Genomic DNA, 25,450 nt, shown 5'->3' on the forward strand with positions numbered 1-25,450 from the left:
TTGAGTAGGCCAACCCTTTCCCTGGTTACCCTCTTGCTCTTTATATACGTATATAAAGCCTTGGGATTTTCCTTAATCCTGTTTGCCAATGACTTTTCATGACCCCTTTTAGCCCTCCTAACTCCTTGCTTAAGTTTCTTCCTACTGTCTTTATATTCCTTAAGTGCTTCATCTGTTCCTAGCCTTCCAGCCCTTACAAATGCTTCCTTTTTCTTTTTGACTAGGCTCACAATATCCCGTGTTATCCAAGCTTCCCGAAACTTGCCAAACTTGTCTTTCTTCCTCACAGGAACTGGTCCTGGATTCTAATCAGCTGACGTTTGAAAGACTCCCACATGTCAGATGTTGAGTTACCCTCAAACAGCCGCCCCCAATCTAAATTCTTCAGTTCCTGCCTAATATTGTTAGAATTAGCCTTCCCCCAATTTAGCACCTTCACCCGTGGACTACTCTTATCCTTATCCACAAGTACCTTAAAACTTATGGAATTATGGTCACTGCTCCCGAAATGTTCCCCCACTGAAACTTCGACCACCTGGCTGGGCTCATTCCCCAATACCAGGTCCAGAATGGCCCCATCCCTAGTTGGACTATCTACATACTGTTTCAAGAAGCCCTCCTGGATGCTCCTCACAAATTCTGCCCCATCCAAGCCCCTAGCACTAAGTGAGTCCCAGTCAATATTGGGGAAGTTAAAATCACCCACCACCACAACCCTGTTACCTTTACATCTTTCCAAAATCTGTCTACATATCTGCTCCTCTACCTCCCGCTGGCTGTTGGGAGGCCTGTAGTAAACCCCCAATATCGTGACTGCACCCATCCTATTCCTGAGCTCCACCCATATTGCCTCGCTGCATGACCCCTCTGAGGTGTCCTCCCGCAGTACAGCTGTGATATTCTCCTTAACCAGTAATACAACTCCCCCACCCCTTTTACCTCCCCCTCTATCCCACCTGAAGCTTCTAAAGCCTGGAACATTTAGCCGCCAATCCTGCCCTTCCCTCAACCAAGTCTCTGTAATAGCAACAACATCATAGTTCCAAGTACTAATCCAAGCTCTAAGTTCATCTGCCTTACCTGTTATACTTCTCGTATTGAAACAAATGCACCTCAGACCACCAGTCCCCCTGTGCTCAGCAACATCTCCCTGCCTGCTTTTCCTCTTAGTCCTACTGGCCTTATTTACTATGTCATCCTCATTTATTTCACTAGCTGTCCTACTGCTCTGGTTCCCACCCCCCTGCCACACTAGTTTAAACCCTCCCGAGTGACGCTAGCAAACCTTGCAGCCAGGATATTAGTGCCCTTCCAGTTTAGATGCACCCCGTCCTTGTACAGGTCCCATCTGTCCCTGAAGAGAGCCCAATGGTCCAGATATCTGAAACCCTCCCTTCTACACCAGCTGCTCAGCCACGTGTTTAGCTGCACTATCTTCCTATTTCTAGCCTCACTGGCACGTGGCACAGGGAGTAATCCAGAGATTACAACCCTAGAGGTCCTGTTTTTTAACTTACTACCTAACTCCCTAATTTCCCCCTGCAGGACCTCATCACTCTTCCTGCCTATGTCATTGGTACCGATGTGTACCACAACCTCTGGCTGTTCACCCTCCCCCTTCAGAATGCCCCCTGTCCGTTCAGAGACATCCTTGACCCTGGCACCAGGGAGGTAACATACCATCCTGGAGTCTTTTTCACGTCCACAGAAGTGCCTATCTGTGCCCCTGACTATAGAGTCCCCTATAACTATTGCCCTTCTGCGCTTTGTCCCTCCCTGCTGAACAACAGTGCCAGCCGTGGTGCCACTGCTCTGGCTGCTGCTGTTGTTTTCCCCATCCTCCCCAACAGTATCCAAAATGGTATACTTGTTAGAGAGGGGGATAGCCACAGGGGATTCCTGCACTGACTGCCTGCCCCTTCTAGCGGTCACCCATCTATCTGCCTGCACCTTGGGTGTAACCACTTCTCTAAAACTCCTGTCTATGACGCTTTCCGCCACCTGCATGCTCCTAAGTGCATCCAGTTGCCGCTCCAACCAATCCATGCGGTCTGTGAGGAGCTGCAACTGGGTACACTTCCTGCAGATGTAGTCGCCCGGAACGCTGGAAGCGGCACGGACTTCCCACATCTCACAGGTGAAGCACTTCACCCCTTTAACTGTCATTTCTAGCACTAATTAGTTAATTAATATAAAATAAATAAATACTTATTAAATCCACTATTGCCCATCTATTTTGTCTGGAGATGAAAGTTAAAATGACCCCTTTGGAGCTTCTGTCCTGATTGTGTCAAGATGGCATCTCTGATAGAACATCAGGTGGCTTTAAGGTGATTTGTAGCGTACCAATTTTAATTTTAAAAAATACTTTAAGTCAGCAGTCCCCGGTATTCTGCTGCATGGAAGTCAGTTTTAGTATTTATTTTTCATGCAGGACTAACATTCTCAGCAGATGTGTACTTTGGCAGTGACTCTGTAAACATATAGTTCTCAGTCAGATGAAGGTCATATGCACAAGACATCCTGATCCATGAAATGCAAGGGATTTGGATTTCTGTATTCATTAAAGCAAGATCTGTGTGTAATTGTGGCTCCCCATCGAACTATCTGGCACAAGACTCATTTTGTTCTTTTAAAGCCACCTTATGTTCTATCAGAGATGCCAACTTGACACAATCAGGACAGAAGCTCCAAAGGGGTCATTTTAACTTTCATCTCCAGACAAAATAAATGGGCAATAGTAAATGGGATGCTCATTTTAAATCAATGCCCAATTTCTAATTTCCAAGCCAACATGTTTTGACCTCTTTTTTGGGATTTCAACAGTAGGTTAAGGGGCATGTTTGTCTTCAGTTTATAAACAACATACCTTCACATATTAACTTTGATTACATTATCTCTCAAAGTTAAGATGAATCCACCCACGGATATTCAGATCTACCCCGCACGTTTAGGAGAGTACGTTTTCTCTTGGAGTGGAAAATGCACATGTGTAAACGATATCTACTACCAGCTTGCCTACAGCTACCTGGATTCAAGGAATGATGAGGTAATATTTGAAGATATCCTATTTTGGAGCTTTTGGGATGGTCAGATGGATGAAATGGACTTTTTCAGTCCTGTATATTCCTATCTTTCTAAGTGTAAAGTTTCATTGAGATATATATCTCATGATTTGCTTTATAATCCAACTTCTATTTGAGAAGTTGCCATTTTTACATGGAGTCTATGCACAGAAGAAGGCCATTCAGCGTTTATGCTCCACAGGAGCTTTCTCCCACCTGTCTTTATTTGACCCTATCAGCATATTCGCCTGTTCCTTTCTCCCGCATGTGCTTATCTGTTGCAAATTTAATATTGACATTGCGATGAAGAAGTTTCAATGTGTTTTGCTTTTATCAATTTAGCCCTGGAGTTCCAGCATCCAAACTCATCAAGAGAAGGTAGATTTGGAATACCACAGAGGGATATTGGTTCAAGTTAAACTTTTTCATCAACATGGGCACGATTCTGAGATATCTAGCAATTGGACTAAAAAGATTTTTCGTCCACCACGTACGTTGCCACTTTAATGGTTTATTGATTTTTTTTTTGCGCACAGGTTCAACGTATTTGTTAGGGAAAAGTTCTCTCATCTCAATGATGCAAACTATTACCTATTGCCCTAGAAATCTTCACCTGCTTCATCAATGACTTTCCCTCCATCATAAGGTCAGAGATGGGGATGTTCGCCGATGATTGCACAATGTTCAGCACCATTGTGACTCCTCATATAGTGAAGCAGTCCATGCCCATATGCAGCAAGACCTGGACAACCTTCAGTTTGGGCTTATAAGTGGCAAGTTATAGTCGTGCCACACAAGTGCTAGGCAATGACCATCTCCAACAAGAGAGAATCCAACTATCTCCCCTTGACATTCAATTACCATGGCTGAATCCCCCACTATCAACATTCTGGGGGTGACCATTGACAAGAAACTGAACTGGACCAATCATATAAACACTTTGGCTGCAAGAGCAGGTCAAAGGCTGGGAATTCTGCGGCGAGTAACTCACCTCCTGACTCCCCAAACCCTGTCCACTATCTAGAACACACAAGTCAGGAGTGTGATGGAATACTCTCCACTTGCCTGGATGGGTGCAGCTCCAACAACACTCAAGAAGCTCAACACCATCCAGAACAAAGCAGCCCACTTGATTGGCACCCCATCTACAAACATTCACTCCCTCCATCACCAATGCACAGTAGCAGCAGTGTGTACCATCTGCAAGATACACTTCAGCAACTCATCACGTTTCCTTCACCGTCACCTTCCAAATCTGCGACCTCTACCACCTAGAAGGACAAGGGTAGCAGATGCATGGAAACACTACCACCTACAAGTTCCCCTCCAAGCCGCACACCATCCTGACTTGGAACTATATTGCCATTTCTTCACTGTCGCTCGGTCAAAATCCTGGAACTTGCTTCCTAACAGCACTCTGAGTGTACCTACACCCCAAGGACTGCAGCGGTTCAAGAAGGCAGCTCACTACCACCTTCTCAAGGGCAAATAGGGATGGGCAATAAATGCTGACAGAGCCAGTGACACACACACCCCAGGAAAGAATTTTTAAAAATCCGATCGCAGCCAGTAAACACAGGGGGCTAGGCACGCACTCCACATGTCTGTTAGTGTCAGCTCAGGCAACATGAATATTGCTTGCTGCCTGATCATTATAATGATGTTGACATACAACTAGCATCACTTAAAGCGAAACTGTGCCATTTGGCAAGCACCAGCTGAGAAACTGGCAAAGACCAATAGATTATTCCTGAGGCATACTGCCCAGAACTGAATGCAGTACCCCAGATGTGAAAGAAAGAAAGAAAGACTTGCATTTCTGTAGCGCCTTTCATAACCACCGGATGTCTCAAAGTGTTTTACAGCCAATGGACTACGATTTGAAGTGTTGTTACTGTTGTAATGTAGAAAACACAGCAGCCAATTTTTGCACAGCAAGCTCCCACAAACTGCAATGTGATGATGATCAGATAATCCATTTTTGTGATGCCGATTCAGGGGTAAATATTGGCCAGGATGACGGGGATAACTCCCCTCCTCTTCTTCAAAATAATGCATTGGTATATTTTTACATTCAGCTGAGGGGGCAGACGGGTACTCGGTTTTCCACCGACAGTACAGCACTCCCTCAGTACTACACTGGAGTGTCAACCTTGTCCTCAAGTGCTGGAGTGAGACTTAAACCTACAACCTTGTGAGTCAGAGGTGAGAGTGCACCAACTGAGCCATGTAGTCTGACCAAACATCATATAGGTCTGCAACAGATAGCCCTACCACAGATGCCCTGAGGACAGTCTCAGTTTTTGCTGTGGTTACTCAGACTGTGTCAGACAGGAGAGGGCTGTCTCTTCTGGAGTGATAGAGATGGCAATTAATTATGGAGCATATATTAGGGCAGTACGTGAGTTTACATTCCCCTCAAGTAAACAAGGTTTTGGGTTTAATCAGGCCCCAAGTGGTGAATAGATTACATTCCAATCCGTTGTGCCACACAGTCCACTCTCACATGTATATAAAAGCAAAATACTGCGGATGCTGGAAATCTGAAATAAAAACAAGAAATGCTGGAACCACTCAGCAGGTCTGGCAGCATCTGTGGAAAGAGAAGCAGAGTTAACGTTTCGGGTCAGTGACCGAAGAAGGGTCACTGACCCGAAACGTTAACTCTGCTTCTCTTTCCACAGATGCTGCCAGACCTGCTGAGTGGTTCCAGCATTTCTTGTTTTTATTCCACTCTCACATGTATTCTGTATCACAACCATATAGGGTTTTTATGCTGTGATCTCGTCTGAGTCCGCTGAAGTGACAGACATGATAGTTGAGCGCTGGCATTGTGCCAACTTGCTGTGCCATCTTTGAAACCCAGGCTATTATGTCAGGCATTTAATATGATAGAAATATATCAGTGATAGAAATATTTTTGCATTCAGTTTCTATTCATTTTGTTCACACAGGTGATTTATTTGCTTCAGTTGACAATCTCTCATGTATTTTTTATGGCAATACCTATATGAACTGCAGTTGGGATATTAATGAAAAAATACCACAGGATGCACAATACTTTTTGTCTTACAGGTAAGAATAGGCATCTATCTACCTATCTATTTTTTTATCTATACATCTGCTGTTTGTCTGCCTCCGAGGGAGGCAGTGGCGTAGTGGTATTGTCACTGGACGAGTAACCCAGAGACACAGGGTATTGCTCTGGGGACATGGGTTGAAATCCCACAACAGCAGAAGGTGGAATTCGAATTCAATTAATAAATCTGGATTCAAAGCTAGTCTAATGATGGCCAGGAAACCATTGTTGATTGTTGTAAAAACCCATCTGGTTCACTAATGTCCTTTAGGGAAGGAAACCTGCTGTCCTTACAGGGTCTGGCCTACATGTGACTCCAGACCCAGAACAATGTGGTTAACTCTTACATGCCCTCTGAAATGGCCTAGCAAGCCACTCAGTTGTATCTAACTGCTACGAAGTAAATAAAAAGGAATGAAACCGGACAGACCACCCGGCATCGGCCTAGGCACCGGAAACGACAGCGGCAAACCCAGCCCTGTCGACCCTGCAAAGTCCTCATTACTAACATCTGGGGGCTTGTGCCAAAGTTGGGAGAGCTGTCCCACAGACTAGTTAAGCAACAGCCTGACATAGTCTTACTCATGGAATCATACCCCAGACACTGCCATCACAATCCCCGGGTATGTCCTGTCCCACCGGCAGGACAGACCCAGCACAGATGGTGGCACAGTGGTATACAGTAGGGAGGCAATTGCCCTGGGAGTCCTCAACATCGACTGTGAGCTCCATGAAGTCTCATGACATCAGGTCAAACATGGACAAGGAAACCTCCTGTTGATTACCACCTACCGCCATCCCTCAGCTGATGAGTCAGTACTCCTCCATGTTGAACAGCACTTGGAGGAAGCACTGAGGGTGGCGAGGGCACAGAATGTACTCTGGGTGGGGGACTTCAATGTCCCTCACCAAGAGTGGCTTGGTAGCACCACTACTGATCCAGCTGGCCGAGTCCTAAAGGACATAGCTGCTAGACTGGGTATGCCGCAGGTGGTGAGGGAACCAGCAAGAGGGAAAAACATACTTGACCTCGTCCTCACCAATCTGCCTTCCACAGTTGCATCTGTCCATGACAGTATTGGTAGGAGTTACCACCGCACAGTCCTTGTGGAGACAAAGTCCTGCCTTCACATTGAGGATACCCTCCTTTGTGTTGTGTGGCACTACCACTGTGCTAAATGGGATAGATTTCAAACAGATCTAGCAATGCAAAACTGGGCATCCATGAGGCGCTGTGGGCCATCAGCAGCAGCAGAATTGTACTCAACCACAATCTGTAACCTCATGGCCCAGCATATCCCCCACTCTACCATTACCATCAAGCCAGGAGACCAACCCTGGTTCAATGAAGAGTGCAGGAGGGCATGCCAGGAGCAGCACCAGGCATATCTCAAAATGAGGTAACAACCTGGTGAAGCTACAACACAGAACTATCTGCGTGCCAAAGAGCATAAGCAGCATGTGATCGACAGAGTTGAGCGATCCCATAACCAACGGATCAGATCTAAGCTCTGCAGTCCTGCCACATCCAGCCGTGAATGGTGGTGGACAATTAAACAACTAACTGGAGGAGGTGGCTCCACAGATATCCCCAACCTCAATGATGGGGGAGCCCAGCACATCAGTACGAAAGATAAGGCTGACGCATTTGCAACAATCTTCAGCCAGAAGTGCCGAGTTGATGATCCATCTCGGCCTCCTCCTGAAGTCCCCAGCATCACAGATGCCAGACTTCAGCCAATTCGATTCACTCCGCGTGATATCAAGAAATGACTGAGGGCACTGGATACTGTAAACGCTATGGGCCCTGACAATATTCCGGCAATAGTACTGAAAACCTGTGCTCCAGAACTTGCCATGCCCCTAGCCAAGCTGTTCCAGTACAGCTACAACACTGGCATCTACCCTGCAATGTGGAAAATTGCCCAGGTATGTCCTGCACACAAAAGCAGGACAAGTCCAACCCGGCCAATTACCGCCCCATCAGCCTACTCTCAATCATCAGTAAAGTGATGGAAGGTGTCATCAACAGAGCTATCAAGCAGCACTTGCTTAGCAATAACCTGCTCAGTGACGCTCAGTTTGGGTTCCGCCAGGGCCACTCAGCTCCTGACCTCATTACAGCCTTGGTTCAAACATGGACAAAAGAGCTGAACTCAAGAGGTGAGGTGAGAGTGACTGCCCTTGAGATCAAGGCAGCATTTGACCGAGTATGGCATCAAGGAGCCCTAGCAAAATTGAGGACAATGGGAATCAGGGGGAAAACCCTCCGCTGGTTGGAGTCATACCTAGCGTAAAGGAAGATGGTTGTGGTTGTTGGAGGTCAATCATCTGAGCTCCAGGACATCACTGCAGGAGTTCCTCAGGGTAGTGTCCTAGGCCCAACCATCTTTAGCTGTTTCATCAATGACCTTCCTTCAATCATAAGGTCAGAAGTGGGGATGTTCGATGATGATTGCACAATGTTCAGCACCATTCGTGACTCCTCAGAAACTGAAGCAGTCCGTGTAAAAATGCAGCAAGACTTGGACAATATCCAGGCTTGGGCTGATAAGTGGCAAGTAATGTTCACCCCACACAAGTGCCAGGCAATGACCATCTCCTACAACAGAGAGAATCTAACCATCTCCCCTTGACATTCAATGGCATTATCATCGCTGAATCCCCCTCTATCAACATCATAGGGGCTACTATTGACCAGAAACTGAACTGGAGTAGCCATATAAATACCATGGCTACAAGAGCAGGTCAGAGGCGAGGAATCCTGCGGCGAGTAACTCACCTCCTGACTCCCCAAAGCCTGTCCACCATCTACAAGGCACAAGTCAAGAGTGTGATGGAATACTCTCCACTTGCCTGGATGGGTGCAGCTCCAACTCCACTCAAGAAGCTTGACACCATCCAGGACAAAGCAGCCCGCTTGATTGGCACCCCATCTACAAACATTCACTCCCTCCACCATCAACGCACAGTGGCAGCAGTGTGTACCATCTACAAGATGCACTGCAGCAACGCATCCAGGCTCCTTAGACAGCATCTTCCAAACCCACGACCTCTACCGACTAGAAGGACAAGGGCAGCAAATGCATGTGAATGCCACCACCTGCAAGTTCCCCTCCAAGTCACACATCATCCTGACTTGGAACTATATCGCCGTTCCTTCACTGTCGCTGGGTTAAAATCCTGGAACTCCCTTCCTGACAGCACTGTGGGTATACCTACCCCACATGGACTGCAGCGGTTTAAGAAGGCAGCTCACCACCACCTTCTCAAGGGCAATTAGGGATGGGAAATAAATGCTGGCCTGGCCAACGATGCCCGCATCCCGTGAATGAATTTTAAAAATGTCCATTGTCTTCTTGTCCATTTCCCTGTCTGTCTGTCATTGTTTGGAGGGGTTTACCACTCAAGCATTATTTTTTTTCAAGGCAGGAATATGAAGATTATATAAACAACTGTACAAACTATCAGCTGGATGAACAGAGGAATGTTGCCTGCTCTGGCCACAAATATGAAATGAACTTACTTAGTAACATTAACATTTGTGTCAGTGAATTGAGCAACAAGACAAAATTACCATACTGCAGAAACATTATCCCAGGCCACTTCTGTAAGTCACAAACTTTTTCTTTCTTTCCATTCAGCACCTTTGAAATGTAGCTGAATCTTGTTTATTGAGGTTTAAGCGAAATCACCCTAATTATTATCTCCACATTTACGTTTAGCAAACTCCATGGGATTTGATGAATATACAGTAGGCAATATACAATATACAAAATGAGGTGTCAACCTGGTGAAGCTACAACACAGGACTATCTGCGTGCCAAACTGCGTAAGCAGCATGCGATAGACAGAGCTAAACGATCCCATAACCAACGGATCAGATCCAAGCTCTGCAGTGCTGCCACATCCTGCCGTGAATGGTGGTGGACAATTAAACAACTAACTGGAGGAGGTGGCTCCACAAATATCCCCATCCTCAATGATGGGGGAGCCCAGCACATCAGTGCGAAAGATAAAGCTGAAGCATTTGCAACAATCTTCAGCCAGAAGTGCCGAGTTGATGATCCATCTCGGCCTCCTCCTGAAGTCCCCAGCATCACAGATGCCAGACTTCAGCCAATTCGATTCACTCTGCGTGATATCAAGAAATGACTCAACGCACCGGATACTGCAAAAGCTATGGGCCCTGACAATATTCCGGCAATAGTACTGAAGACCTGTGCTCCTGAACTTGCCGCACCCCTAGCCAAGCTGTTCCAGTACAGCTACAACACTGGCATCTACCCTGCAATGTGGAAAATTGCCCAGGTTTGTCCTGTACACAAAAAGCAGGACAAATCCAACCCGGCCAATTACCGCCCCATCAACCTACTCTCAATCATCAGTAAAGTGATGGAAGGTGTCATCAACAGTGCCATCAAGCAGCACCTGCTTAGCAATAACCTGCTCAGTGATACTCAGTTTGGGTTCCGCCAAGGCCACTCAGCTCCTGACCTCATTACAGCCTTGGTTCAAACATGGACAAAAGAGCTGAACTCAAGAGGTGAGGTGATAGTGACTGCCCTTGATATCAAGGCAGCATTTGACCGAGTATGGCATCAAGGAGCCCTAGAAAAACTGAGGTCAATGGGAATCAAGGGGAAAACCCTCCGCTGGCTGGAGTCATACCTAGCGCAAAGGAAGATGGTTGTGGTTGTTGGAGGTCAATCATCTGAGCTCCAGGACATCACTTCAGGAGTTCCTCAGGGTAGTGTCCTAGGCCCAACCATCTTTAACTGCTTCATCAATGACCTTCCTTCAATCATAAGGTCAGAGGTGGGGATGTTCGCTGATGATTGCACAATGTTCAGCACCATTCGTGACTCCTCAGATACTGAAGCAGTCCGTGTAGGAATGCAGCAAGATCTGCAAAATATCCAGGCTTAGGCTGATAAGTGGCAAGTAACATTCGCAAGTAACAAGTGGCAAGTGTCAGGCAATGACCATCTCCAACAACAGAGAGAGTCTTACCATCTCCCCTTGACATTCAACAGCATTACCATCGCTGAGTCCCCCACTATCAACATCCTCGGGGTTACCATTGACCAGAAACTGAACTGGAGTAGCAATATAAATACCGTGGCTACACGAGCAGGTCAGAGGCTAGGAATCCTGAGGCGAGTAACTCACCTCCTGACTCTCCAAAGCCTGTCCACCATCTACAAGGCACAAGTCAGGAGTGTGATGGAATACTCTCCACTTGCCTGGATGGGTGCAGCTCCAACTACACTCAAGAAGCTCGACACCATCCAGGACAAAGCAGCCCGCTTGATTGGCACCCCATCTACAAACATTCACTCCCTCCACCACCGACGCACAGTGGCAGCAGTGTGTACCATCTACAAGATGCACTGCAGCAATGCACCAAGGCTCCTTAGACAGCACCTTCCAAACCCGTGACCTCTACCAACTAGAAAGACAAGGGCAGCAAATACATGGGAACACCACCACCTGCAAGTTCCCCTCCAAGTCAGACACCATCCTGACTTGGAACTATATCGCCGCTCCTTCATGCCGCTGGGTCAAAATCCTGGAACTCCCTTCCTAACAGCACTGTGGGTATTCCTACCCCAAATGGACTGCAGCGGTTCAAGAAGGCAGCTCACCACCACCTTCTCAAGGGCAATTAGGGATGGGCAATAAATGCTGGCCTGGCCAGCGACGCCCACATCCCATGAATGAATAAAAAAAAAGTAGGCTAGTTTGTATCTGTACAAGTACCATCAGCATTGTTCTGTAGCAATGCCTATTAGAGCGATAAAAGGGTCAAATTCACTCACCACAACTCCAGTGGGAGTCTGCCGAACAGCTCTGGAGAAAAAAACGTTGCTGGGAACCAGATAGCAGATCCTGACTTTAGTAGGGAATTCCTTGTTGACTTTATAAGGGTGTCACCTCTGGCCACTCCTTGTAAGGCCATGGAGCAAGGACCCAGTTCAGATGACTCCCAACACTGAGACTTCCCAGTTCCCTGTCCCAGTAGGCAGTTGGTGTAATACTGGAGGCATACCAGCCTCCACAAAGGCAGAATTGGGCATTAGTGGGAAAGTCTAGGTCAGGGAAGCAGTCCCCCTGAAGCTGGTAATCACTTTTGAAATATTTTATGGATCGGCTGCCTTACAAAGAAGGGGGAGGTGAAAGAGTGGTGGGTATGCATGCAGTCTCTGGGGCTAGAACCTGGTATTCAACTTCAAAGTTGGAAAGCTGCTGGAATTTCCAGTCGCATAGAGCAGGCCAAGACCCAAAATATGCCTGTAGAGATGTGGGTACTTACTGGCCCCATGTAAATAAGGTGCCCTCCCATTGATCACCTGAGCTCCTACAAGGTCAGCACTGGAGAGTACATTGGGTGCGATTCTGGCCTAACATTCGCAACCAATCTCAATGAGGTATCAATGTCGCAAAGGCTCCTTTTATAAGCCTCATTGACCTGCCATGCAGTAATGCATTGAGGCAGTATCGATTCTGAACTGTACAATGTCAATTGTGGTGAAGAAACGATGGTCAAATTACTTCATGATCTTGTTGCCAGCTGGTAACACTCTTGCCTCTGAGTCACAAGATTGTGGGTTTAAGTCCCACTCTAGGAGCACAAAAGTCAAGGCTGGTGTTCCAGTGCAGCACTGAGGGAATGTTGCACAGCTGGAGGTCTTGTCTTTCAGTGGAGAAATTAAACTGAGGCCTTGCCTGCCTTTGCAGGTAGGTGTAAAAGATCCCATGGTGCTGTTTTGAAGACGAGCAGATCTCCTGTGTCATGTCCAATATTTATCCCTCAATCAACTTCACAAAAGCAGATTATCTGCTCCTTGTCACATTGCTCTTTGTAGGAGTTTGCTGTGTGCAAATTGGCTGCTCCATTTCCAACGTTGCAACAGTGACTTCAAAAAGTGCTTCATTCATTGAAAAGTGCTTTGGAATGTCTGGTGGTTATGAAAAGTGCTATATTAATGCAAGTAGAATCATAGAATTATTGCACAGAAGGAGGCCATTTGGCCTTTCGCATCAATGCCAGCTCTCTGCAAGAGCAACAGGCCTAGTCCCACTCCCCTGCCTTTTCCCCGCAGCCTTGCAAATTTTTCTTCAAATAGTTGTCCAATTCTCTTTTGAAAGCCTTGATTGAACCTGCCTCCACCACACTCGCAGGCAGTGCATTCCAGATTCTAACCACTCGCTGCGTAAATATGTTTTTCCTCATGTTGCATTTTCTTGTTTTGCTTTATTAATCGCTTTCTCAACCTACCCCGCAACCTTCAATGATTTGTGCACATATACCCACAGGTCCCTCTGCTTCTGCATCTCTTTAGAATTGTACCCTTTAATTTATATTGCTTCTCCTCGTTCTTTCTACCAAAATAAATCACTTCACACTTTTCTGCATTAAATTTCATCTGCCACTTGTCTGCCCATTCCACCAACCTATCTAAGTCCTCTTGAAAGTTTATCACTATCCTCCTCACAGTTCACAATACTTCCTTGGTGTCATCCTCAAATTTTGAAATTCTGCCCTCTACACCCAAGTCATTAATATACTTCAAGAAAAGCAGGGATCCCAACACTGACCCCTGAGGAATTCCACTGTACACCTTCCTCCAGTCTGAAAGACATCCATTCACAACTACACTGTTTCCTGTGACCTAACCAACTTCATATCCATGCTGCTACTCTCCCTTTTATTCCATGGGCTCTAACTTTGCTGAAGTTTTTCTTTCTATTATCTTTATTGATTTGAAATCTCCTCCTGACAGTGGAGATGGTATGATGTGGATAGTATCAGTGTTCTTCACTTGTGTTGATAGAAGTATTTTCGCCTCACGCCTCCATTAGAGGCACTTTTGCTTTGATAACATGTCCATGACAGCATGAGAATGGATGGTAGTGCCACTGTGTCCTCAAATGGAAAAGGAGGTGAACTCCCAAAGGAGCCAAGACCTAGACTTGCATGGGTCACATAAGGGGCCATTCAGTCTCCACCTACAGCTTCAGAACTGGATGCATCCTGTTTCAACCCTCTGAATCTCAACACATGTGCAGGTTTTAAAATAAATTCTGTTGTTCCAGATATACTCTATGCACCAGTAAATGTTACAATAAATAAAATCACTGACGAAGTGAAATGGAAACTTCCAGAAATGGATTATAAACCCATTTGTTACACCTATCAAATAAATATCACAGACTGGAGCGACCATTTCCAAAAGGTAAGAGAATAATCTGCATCTTATTAGTGAATGCAAATGAAGGAACCCAACTATTATCTGTCCTTTGAAAGCTAGCAATGATCTCCCAGTGTGTTGAAGAGGTAGAAATATTTATGCAGTGGTGGAAGCTAGTTATGTACTGGCTGTAGATATTGGTGTAATTTCCTATTATGGAGTGGTCATCAAGATGTTCTCCATCAGCATGTTGGCCCCACTAAAGCTTCTGAAAAGTAAAGAGCGAACCTGGATGACAATCTGCCCAAAACCATCGTCAAGCAAATCCGTGCAGATAGACAATGCTGAGTTCAATGGCTATGATTGTGGCTTCACTGAGTTTTCACTGAGTATCAGACCAGGTTACAGTAGTGATACGGATGTAGGTTTTATTATGCTGGAGCACCTTGAGAGGTGCCTTCATACTTCTATGTTAGATTTGTGGGACTATATTTTTGTCTTGCTACTGCCCTGTTTTCCAGTGTGAATAGGGCTGTAACAAGAAAAAATCTTACTGCACTCCTTTTGCCCAATGGAATGGCTATTTGCTTGCCACCCTACAGGACGTGGACAATCAGAGTGAATGATGTTATATCTTTGCCTTCAGTGGTGTTGTCACTGTTCATGATCTTTTTCAACAGTCTTCTATGGAAAGGATTTGGAAAACGAATAATTTTTAATTGTGGATTTTCAAAAGCAATGTATATTCCCCATGAGTTTTAACAAAGGCACTGCAGCAAATATCTTTGAAGGAAACAACTACAACAGTTTGCGCAAATAGACTGTTTTCAACGGATTCAGGAACAGATACATCAAGAGACCTGACCTGTGACATGTACCTTTGGTGTCGGAAAATAAGGTCTATAAAAGAACATGGTTTTCAACAGGTTCAAAAGATCGAACAAGAAACTGAAAAGCCACTCTTTGTGTACAGTTAGGTTGATCACCTAAACTGTAGGTGAATAAAGTTTGTTCTGTAAGTCCATATGAACATATGAATTAGGAACAGGAGTAGGCCACTTGGCCCTTCAAGCCTGCTCCGCCAGTCAATAAGTTCATGGCTGAACTGATTACTCCACATTTCCACCTACCTCTGATAACCTTTCACCCCATTGCTTATCAAAAATCTATCTACCTCTGCCTTAAAAATATTCAAAGACTCTGCTTCCACCACCTTTTAAGGAAGAGAATTCCAAAGACTCACGACCCTCTGAGAGAAAAAACTTCTCCTCATCTCTGTCTTAAATGGGCGATCCCTTATTTTTAAACAGTGACCCCTAGTTCTAGGTTCTCCCACAAGGGGAAACATCCTTTCCACATCCACCCTGTCAAGACCCCTCAGGATCGTATATGTTCAATGAAGACGCCTCTTACTCTTCTAAATTCCAGCGGATACAAGCCTAGCCAGTCCAATCTTTCCCCAGCAGACAGCCCACCTATTCCAGGTATTAGTCTAGTCCATTATCAAGTATCTCTTGCTTATTTGAAGCATGTCATTGTGAACCACAGAAGGAAGGAAGTGGACAAACAAAAACCCCCTTTGCCCCCATGCCTCTTACCCCTTGCACCAAGTACTTCTCTACATGACGTGCGGTGTGGTGCACCTCTGCAGCTTGATGGGGCTCAGAATTTCTGGTGATACCCCAACAGCCGGTCTACCTCAATCCTCCTACGTACCTCGACTTTGCCGTAGGCCGCCTCTGTATGACCATCCCGCAGCTCGATGAGGTAGCTACACCAGATGAGTGGCTTGCCCTGTCTCCAGCCAGTTGCTGGACCTTGTGGTGTCCCAAGTCTGCCCCCACCGTTCCCCCTTCCCTACTCTCCTCAAAACAGTAAGATGCAATAGGCTATGATCTCCTGCACAATGTATGGTGCAAACCTGTTATTCGCATACCCCATGCCCACTATTAAAAGTAGATCTTTATTTCAAAGGCGCTGCATTCTATTACAGTTTTTATAAGTGGTGTTGCAAACAAGAAAGTGGAGGATAGAATCCCCTAAGCAAAAGTATCCCAATCAGTCTTGGTTGTTTAAAGTATATTTAAGGCGAATTGCATTGGTTTTTGTAATCATATGTGTCAATCTAATGCATTGGTAACCAATCTGTTTGTTTTAGGTTGCAGATGTGAACAGCACAAAATATGTCATCAGTAGAGATCAAAAGAAAAGATATTCAGTGCAAGTCAGGGCAACAGTGAATTATAATTGCCTTCAAAGCTTTTACTGGAGTGACTGGAGCAAGCCTCTCCATATTGGTAAGAACATTATTTTAGGTGAACCTTACTGAAGAACAATAAAACAACAGTAACACATTGCATTTATCTAGTGCTTTCAATATAGAGTCTGGAGTTAACAATGGTACAAATAAAGATTTCATCAGCAAGTGGGCAGGTGATATTACAGAGGTGCCAATAGGCAGTCTGTGCAATACAGACTATATGGGGTTGGCAGCTCAGATCAGAATTGAATGGCCTGGAACAATGGCTGGGGAGGGGGTGTTGGATTTGGTTATTAGGGTATGAAGTTTATTGTGTGTGATCCTGACCTCTCTGGGGTTTGCCAATGTAAGTCTCCTTCCCATTTCTACTCTGACCTCTCCACCTTTGGCCTCCTGCATTGTTCTAAACATACATTTTAGACACATGGGGCCGGATTTTCAATCGCCTGTAGAGGCGAGGTCAGGTGTGGATCTCTGAAAATAGTGCACCCAGATACCCTGCCAGTCTTCCGATGCCTGTGTGATGCACTGGAATTTTTAAGGGGGCGGGGGATAGTGGGAAACTCACATGCTGCAATTAACTTGCTGTTAAGCTTGATGATGAACTTGCTAACAGGCTGGAGATGGACAGAATCAAATTTTCCAAGGTAATAACAGGAAGAGTCTGGGACACATTCGTGTACAGCGGGGAGCCATTATTGATATAATATTGATTATTGATTGTGGCTGCTGATGAACAACCTTATATAAGAAAGGATAGTCAAACTGAGGTGCTCATGCACAAAGTTGCCATCGCTTGAGCAGAGCGGCTTGAGTACCTTGAGGGATGAGCATTTGGGCATTGAATGGACTGTGGCCCTCTGCTCTCCTGCCTGCTCCATTCCGCCAGGCATTGGAAAGCCTTATAATGGCTGCCTTTTGCCTTTTAAAAGCCCCCTCCCACAATAGTTCCCGCCTCCTCCCCACACCCGCCGCCCCTCATTGGGCACCGAGCTTGCCTCTGGGCCCGTTCAGGCCTTTCTCTTTAAAAGTCGCGTAGCGTCACTAGCACTGACGCGGTACAGGGTCTGGACTTGGAAATGGAGCGGCCCTGTGGTACAGGGGTCGGGTTCCCTAATCCAGCCCCTAATATCAGGAAAAATCATTCCCAAGTTGAGCCACATGTGCAGTAAAGTCTCTCTACTCTGTCCCGACAACGTACCTTAACCTTAAGCTCGTGAGGATTTCCTGACATTTTTCCATCCTGTGGTGCCTCTGAGTGGTAATGCCAATCAGTGCCCTAGCTTCTGAATCAGTAGCTTATGGGTTCAAGCCCTACTGCAGGACCTGAATACTGCAGTGCAGTAATGAGTGTGTTAGATCATCAGAGCTGCAGCCTTTTGGGTGAGATGTCAAACTGAGCCTATGTCTGTTCATGTGGATGTATAAGATGCCATGGATGTCTTCGGTGCAACGTAGAGAGTTTTCCAGGTGACTAGACCTCACAATCATCCTCAACCAACGTCACCAAAAATCAAACAGATTTACTGTTTGTTTATCTCAGTTTGTGTGCAAATTGGCTGCATCAAAATTACAATGACTCCACTTGAAAAGTAAATCATTAGCGCATTTCCTCATACTTAATTGGCTATAAAGTGCTTTGGGATATCCTGAGGTCATGAAAGGCACTTTATAGATACAACTAAGGATGGACAATAAGTACCAGCCTTGTTAATGACACACATATCCCAGGAATGAAAACAATTTTAAAAAATCTTCTTGATGGTATTTATTGGATGAGTCATGTTGGCCAGAACTCTCTGCTGCTCCTTGAATAATGCCAGGTGTCTTTTATGTCCAATAGCTCAGACTTATAGGATACCAGATTAGTATCTCATTTACAGATCAGCACTTCCAACGATGCAACATTCCCTCAGTATGTGTAAGAACTGACAATAGCAAGTGTAAAAGAAAGAAAAACTTGCATTTATATAGCAACTTTCACAACCTCAGGATGTCCCAAAGCACTTTACAGCCTTTTTGAAGTGTCATCACTGTTGTAATGTTGGAAATGCAGCAGCCAATTTGCTCACAGCAAGCTCCCACAAACAGCAATGTGATAATGACCAGATAATCTGTTTTTGTGATGTTGATTGAGGGATAAATATTGGCCAGGACACTGGGGATAAATCCCCTGTTTTTCTTCAAAATAGTGCCACGGGATCTTTTACACCCACCTTAGAAAGCAGACAGGACCTCTGTTTAACGTCTCATCTGAAAAACAGCACCTCTGATAGTGTAACACTCCCTCGGTACTGCACTGGAATGTTAGCCAAGATTTTGTGATCAAGTTGCTGGAGTGGGACTTGAACCCAAAAATCAGCGAGTGTTATTTACTTAGCTGCAGCCATTGCCACATAATCAGAGTTTATGAGCTTGATTCCAGAACCTTCCATTCCGAAAGTGAAACTTCTGTCACTGAGTTGAAACAACAAAATATTCTGGATCAGTTCCAAAGTGAAGTTCAGATGTTAAAGTGCTTGAGTACATTCTTACAGCATATAACATCATCTGAACTGCTGAATTGTATCAGTCCCATATCATCCACTCTCAATCATAAAACAAATAAATTGCATTTATATAGCATCCTTTCAGTCCCAAAGCACTTGACAGCTAATGAAGTACTTTAATAGTAGCAATGTAGGAAATGAGGCAGCCAATTTGTGCACAGCAAGGTCCCGTCAAGCACAATGTGATAATTACCAGATTGCTTGTTACTTTTAGTAATGTTGATTGAGAGAGAAATATTGGGGAGAACTCTGCTGCTTTTCTTTGAAATAGTGCCATTGGATCTTTTAAAGCTAGCAACAATGGAACACCAAAGAAACCCGGGGGTCCAGGTACATAGATGATTCAAATGCCATGGACAGTTACAGAAAACAATTAAAAAGGCTAATGGAATACTGGCCTTTATATATATATATATATAGAAGACTAGAATACAAGGAGTAGAAGTCATGTTACAGCTATGCAAAACCCTGGTTAGATCAACCTGGAGCACTGTGAGCAGTTCTGGGCACTGCACCTTAGGAAGTATATATTGGCCTTGGAGGGAGTGCCGTATAGATTTACTAGAATGATACCTGGACTTCAAAAGTTAAATTTTAAGGAGAGATTTTAACAAGCTAGGATTGTAGTCCCTGAAATTTAAAAGACTACAGGGTGATTTGATTGAAGTTTTCAAGATATAAGGTGAACAGATCAGTAGAGAAAAACTGGGCTGAACTTTATTCGGACGCTGCACTGTGCGGCGGTGCCCTTTAAACTCAGCGGGGTGCCCACATTTAGTGGCCGCCGCAGGGCTCCTGCGAGCGGGGATTCATTAGCATCACGGTGCTGAACCGCCCTCCCCATATTATGTAGGGAGAGGCAGGACATTCGGGCAGTGAGAGATATTTTGACAGGTGTGCAGCAGGTGGTGGGGCCCTATTTAAAGCGCCCCAGCACCTGCTTCCTGATAGCTGTCAAAAAAATACTTACCTGACTGCTGAAGAGTGGGGCTGCTGTCAATCTGGCAGCAAAGCAGAAAGTTCTGGAAAAATCCAGCAGAACAGGCAGCATCTGTGGAGAGAGAAGCAGAGTTAACTTGACCAAGTTCTCAGAACTGAAAGTTAACACTGCTTCTCTCTCCACATATGCTGCCTGACCTGCTGAGTTTCCCCAGCACTTTCTGCTTTGCTACCACATAGTTGCCCTGCTGTGTCCCAGTGTCCTGTGAAGTTGCGATCCTCTTCTTCCACTCAAGTGTAACATTCCTCCTTGTAGGCGTGCAGCACCTGGGTGAATAATCTTAATTTTGCACATTCCAGGATGTGAGACTTAAATATACCATAAAAAGCAAACACACAACAGAAATAAAACCATAATTGAAGAATAATTACCTACTTTGAGCTTCTAATCTTCTGACAGTGAAAAGCCCCAGACTAATATACATTTGGAATTCATTTCTCTGCTAACTGTTATGTGAAAATACATGTAACTGCGATTAAACGATCTTTGTTAAAAAAACAGGAAAATATGTTCATATTCTAGCTGCACTGCGAACTGGAAATATTACACCAACAAATATGATCAGCTGCTGCAGAAGCAAAGTGTTCGTGAACTTGTATCGATGTGTAATAGTTGAAAAACCATGACAACAGCACAGATTTCCTCACCAATACCACATTGGTTTTCAAACATGTGCAAGACAAACCTTGCAGCCAGAAGTTAGAGAAGTTACACAGTGGAGTCACCTTTGCATTTAAAGGACCACACCAAAAACTGAAGATGGCAGAGGGGTGCTCTAGGGTGGCCCCACAGTGCAGCAAAGCCTCCCTGCTCACTCTCCTTCAGGCTGTGTGGGTAAGGTGGGGGGTCCTTTTCACCAGCGATGGTAAGAAGAGGCCCTCCTGCCTGAACAAGGCAGCCTGGCTGGAGATGGCAGAGGAAATGAATAGCCATGGGGCCATCCACCATCAAGGGTCCAATGCTGGAAGGGGATGAACAAGCACTCCTCCAGCCAGCCAGGGCCCGCTAGGCCTCGTTTGCACAGGGTATCAGCGCCAAAGTCATCCAAAGCCAAAGGGCAATCTGATCAGCAGCCTTCCTCCAGTCAGGCTGCTAGCGCAGAGGTTGCACCAAGAAGGGGAAACCTCTCCGTTTACAGAAAACTCACTGACACAAATGGGAACGCATGGGTGTCACAACAATGTAAATACATCTTTCACCAAATGCTCCTCACCAACATGTGTGTCCTTTTCTCTGTGTGAATGTTGTGTGCCAGCATGTAGCGCCAATGTCACATCCCTTTGCACCGTTGGCCCTTCAGGAGAGCCAACGTATGCAATAACATCATTGCCATGCCACCATTACTCATGAGCGTCTCCACGGATGCAGTGACATGGACATTGGCCCAGTCAGCTGCTGCCTTCAGTGGTTTACACAGGGATGCTGCATATGTGGACTGGTGCACAGCAGGTGAGCGAGGGTCTAGGACAAGGGGATATAGTCTAAAAACTATAGCCATACCTTTCAGGAGTGAAATTAGGAAACACTTCTGCACACAAAGAGTGGTAGAAGTTTGAAACTCTGTTCCACACCTGACAATTGATGTTCAATCAATTGTTAATTTTAAATATGAGATGAGTCATAGAGTTATACAGCACAGAAACAGGCCCATCGTGTCTGTGCCGGCCAACAAGCACCTAACTATTCTAATCCCATTTTCCAGCACTTGGCCCGTAGCCTTGTATGCTATGGCGTTTCAAATGCTCATCTAAATACTTCTTAAATGTTGTGAGGGTTCCTGCCTCTACCACCTCTTCAGGCAGTGTGTTCTAGAATCTAACCACCCTCTGAGTGAAAATTGTTTGCCTCAAATCCCCTCTAAACCTCCTGTCCCTTACCTTAAATCTATGCCCCCTGGTTATTGACCCTTCCGCTAAGGGAAGAAGTTTCTTCCTATCTAACATATCAATGCTCCTCATAATTTTGTATACCTCAATCATGTCCCTCCTTAGCCTTCTCTGCTCTAAGGAAAACAACCCCAGACTTTTCAGTCTCTCTTCATAGCTGAAATGCTCCAGCCCAGGCAACATCCTGGTGAATCTCCTCTGCACCCTCTCCAGTGCAATCACATCCTTCCTGTAGTGTGGTGCCCAGAACTGTACACAGTACTCCAGCTGTGGCCTAACTAGCTTTTTGTACAGCTCCATCATGACCTCCCTGCTCTTATATTCTATGCCTCGGCTAATAAAGGCAAGTATCCCATATGCCTTCCTAACCACCTTATCTACCTGTGCTGCTGCCTTCAGTGATCTATGGACAAGTACACCAAGGTCCCTCTGACCCTCTGTACTTCCTAGGGTCCTACCATCCATTGTATATTCCCTTGCCTTGTTAGTCCTCCCAAAATGCATCATCTCACACTTCTCAGGATTAAATTCCATTTGCCATTGCTCCGCCCATTTTACCAGCCCATCTATATCATCCTGTAATCTAAGACCTTCCTCCTCATTATTTACGACACCACCAATTTTTGTGTCTTCTGCGAACTTAAATTGATATATTTTTGATAAATATTTCTTAGCTAAAGGTATTTAGGGATATGGGGGCAAAGGCAGGTATATGGAATTAGGTTACAGATCACCCATAATCTCATTGAATAGTGGAACAGACTTAAGAGGCTGAATGGCCTCCTCCTGTTCATATATTCACCCAAGAGAGCAGTCCGGACCTCGGCTTAACATTTAAACTAAAAGACAGCAACCCCTCAGTGCTGCATTGGAAGAAGAGACAAAATAGAAAGCATTTGATAAGGTGCCACATCAAAGGTTATTGCAGAAAATAAAAGCTCATGGTGTAGGGGGTAACATATTGGCACAGATAGAAGATTGGCTAGCTAACAGGAAACAGAGTGTAGGCATAAATGAGTCATTTTCTGGTTGGCAAAATGTAACAAGTGGTGTGCCACAAGAATCAGTGCTGGGGCCGCAACTTTTTACAGTTTATCTAAATGACTTGGATGAAGGGACCGAAGGTATTGTTGCTAAATTTGCTGATGACACAAAGATAGGTGGGAAAGTGAGTTGTGAAGAGGACATAAGGAAGCGACAAAGGGATATAGATAGGTTAAGTGAGCGGGCAAAGATCTGGCAAATGGAGTATAATGTGGGGAAACATGAAATTGTCCATTTTGCCAGGAAGATTAAAAAAGAAGCATAATATCTAAATGGTGAGAGATTGCAGAGCTCTGAGATGCAAAGGGATCTGGGTGTCCTAGTGCATGAATCGCAAAAGGTTGGTATACAGGTTCAGCAAGTAATTAGGAAAGATAATAGAATTTTTTTATTCTTTCATGAGATGTGGGTATCGCTGGCAAAGCCAGCATTTGTTGCCCATCCATAATTGCCCTTGATAACTGAGTGGCTTTCTAGGCTATTTCAGAGGGCAGTTAAGAGTCAACCATATTGCTGAGGGTCTAGACTTACATGCAGGCCAGACCAGGTAAGGCCAGCAGATTTCCTTCCCTAAAGACCATTTGTTACCTAGATGGGTTTTTACAATTGGTGGTAGTTTCATGGTACAATTACTGAGACTAGCTTTTTTAATTCCAGTTTTTTAAATTAATTAATTGAATTTAAATTCCACCAGCTGCCGCGATGGGATTTGAATCTGTGTCCCCAGGGCATTAGCCTGAACCTCTGGATTACTAGCTCTGACATTACCACTATGCCACCATCTCCCATATATGTTATTTATTACGAGTGGAATTGAACACAAAAGTAGAGAGGTTATGCTTCAGTTATACAGGGCATTGGTGAGACCACATCTGGAGTAATGTGTACAATGTTAGTCTCCTTATTTAAGGAAGGAAGTAAATGTGTTGGAAGCAGTTCAGAGAAGGTTCACTAGACTAGTACCTGGAATGGATGGGTGGTCTTGTGAGGAAAGGTTGGACAGGCTAGACTTGTATCTGCTGGAGTTTAGGAGAGTAAGAGGTGACTTGATTAAAACATATAAAATCCTCAGGGGTCTTGACAAGATGGATGTGGAAAGGATGTTTCCTCTTGTGGGAGAATCTAGAACTAGGGGTCACTATTTAAAAATAAGGAGTCGCCCATTTAAGACAGAGATGAGGAGAAATTTTTTCTCTCTGAGGGTCGTGAGTCTTTGGAACTCTCTCCTTCAAAAGGCAGTGGAAGCAGAGTCTTTGAATATTTTTAAGGCAGTGATAGATGGATTCTTGATAAGCAAGGGGGTGAAAGGTTATCGGGGGTAGGCTGGAATGTAGAGTTGAGGTTACAATCAGATCAGCCATGATCATATTGAATGGCAGAGCAGGCTCGAGGGGCCGAGTGGCCTACTCCTGCTCCTAATTCGTATGTTCGTATGTTCATAAAATTTTGCACTCAACCCTCTGGAGTGGAAATTGTACACTCAACCTTATGACTCAAAAGTAAAGTACTACCCACTGTGCCACAGATGAAATGAGTAGATTGCCTGCAGTGATTTTAAAAGCATCACCAATTTTTAGTGCATGGGGGCCAAAATGTGGAAGGCACTGGTGCGTTGATGAGGTAAGCCAACCTCAGACTGTGCTCATCTGTACTTTTCTCTCATGAACCTCTGTTGAGGCTCACCTTTAATCATTATGTTTGCTTGGTAAATATTTATGCAATTATTCTCTTAGTCTTGTACTCTTTTCATTGTCCTTGTGTTCTTTCAAGCCCGCAGGGACTGATCAAAGATAGAGCAAAGAAAATGCAGAAGGGTATCTGCTCTTGATATGCCGACATAGATTGCACCAGACAGTAATGGAATATTTTCTTATTATTTTTTAGAGCCTGACTCAATGGATTTCTCCCTTTCGACAATTGTAGCCGTGGTTACAGTTATTTTTATTGCAATAGTGTTGGTGCTGGTATTCCTCTGTACAAAGTAAGTTACTCATCTAGTTCTATTTATTAATTATAGAATTGTACAGTACAGAAGGAGGCCATTCGGCCGATTGAATCTATGCTGGCTCTTTCAAAGGGCATTCCAGTTAGTCCCACTCCCCTGCTCTTTCCCCCTATCCATGCAAGTCTTCCTCCATCAAATATTTATCCAATTCCTTTTTGAAAGCTTCTATTGAATCTGCTTCCACCAACCTATCAGGCAATGCATTCCAAATCCTACCCACTGGTTGCGGAAAGAGGTTTTTCCTCATGTCACCTCTGGTTCTTTTACCACTTACCTTAAATCTGTGCCATCTGGTTGTCGACCCTTCAAGAACAATAACAACTTGTAGTTATATGAAGTCTTTAATGTAGTTAAATGTCCCAAGGCA

General features: G+C 44.9%; 1 protein-coding gene across 4 annotated transcripts in view; it reads left to right on the forward strand.

Annotated features, from left to right (window-relative positions):
- Positions 1–25,450, forward strand: part of LOC137371157 (interleukin-5 receptor subunit alpha-like) — a 58,367-nt gene that overhangs the window by 16,311 nt on the left and 16,606 nt on the right. For all 4 annotated transcript variants that reach the window (XM_068033212.1, XM_068033214.1, XM_068033211.1 and 1 more), the window contains 7 exons: positions 2,907–3,049; positions 3,408–3,555; positions 6,020–6,140; positions 9,573–9,754; positions 14,245–14,384; positions 16,498–16,636; positions 24,963–25,059. In XM_068033212.1, the coding sequence (XP_067889313.1) occupies positions 2,907–3,049; positions 3,408–3,555; positions 6,020–6,140; positions 9,573–9,754; positions 14,245–14,384; positions 16,498–16,636; positions 24,963–25,059 (970 nt within the window). The remainder of the gene's footprint in view (positions 1–2,906; positions 3,050–3,407; positions 3,556–6,019; positions 6,141–9,572; positions 9,755–14,244; positions 14,385–16,497; positions 16,637–24,962; positions 25,060–25,450) is intronic.

This window comes from Heterodontus francisci, chromosome 6 (genome assembly GCF_036365525.1).
Source record: "Heterodontus francisci isolate sHetFra1 chromosome 6, sHetFra1.hap1, whole genome shotgun sequence".
Lineage (NCBI taxonomy): Eukaryota > Metazoa > Chordata > Chondrichthyes > Heterodontiformes > Heterodontidae > Heterodontus > Heterodontus francisci.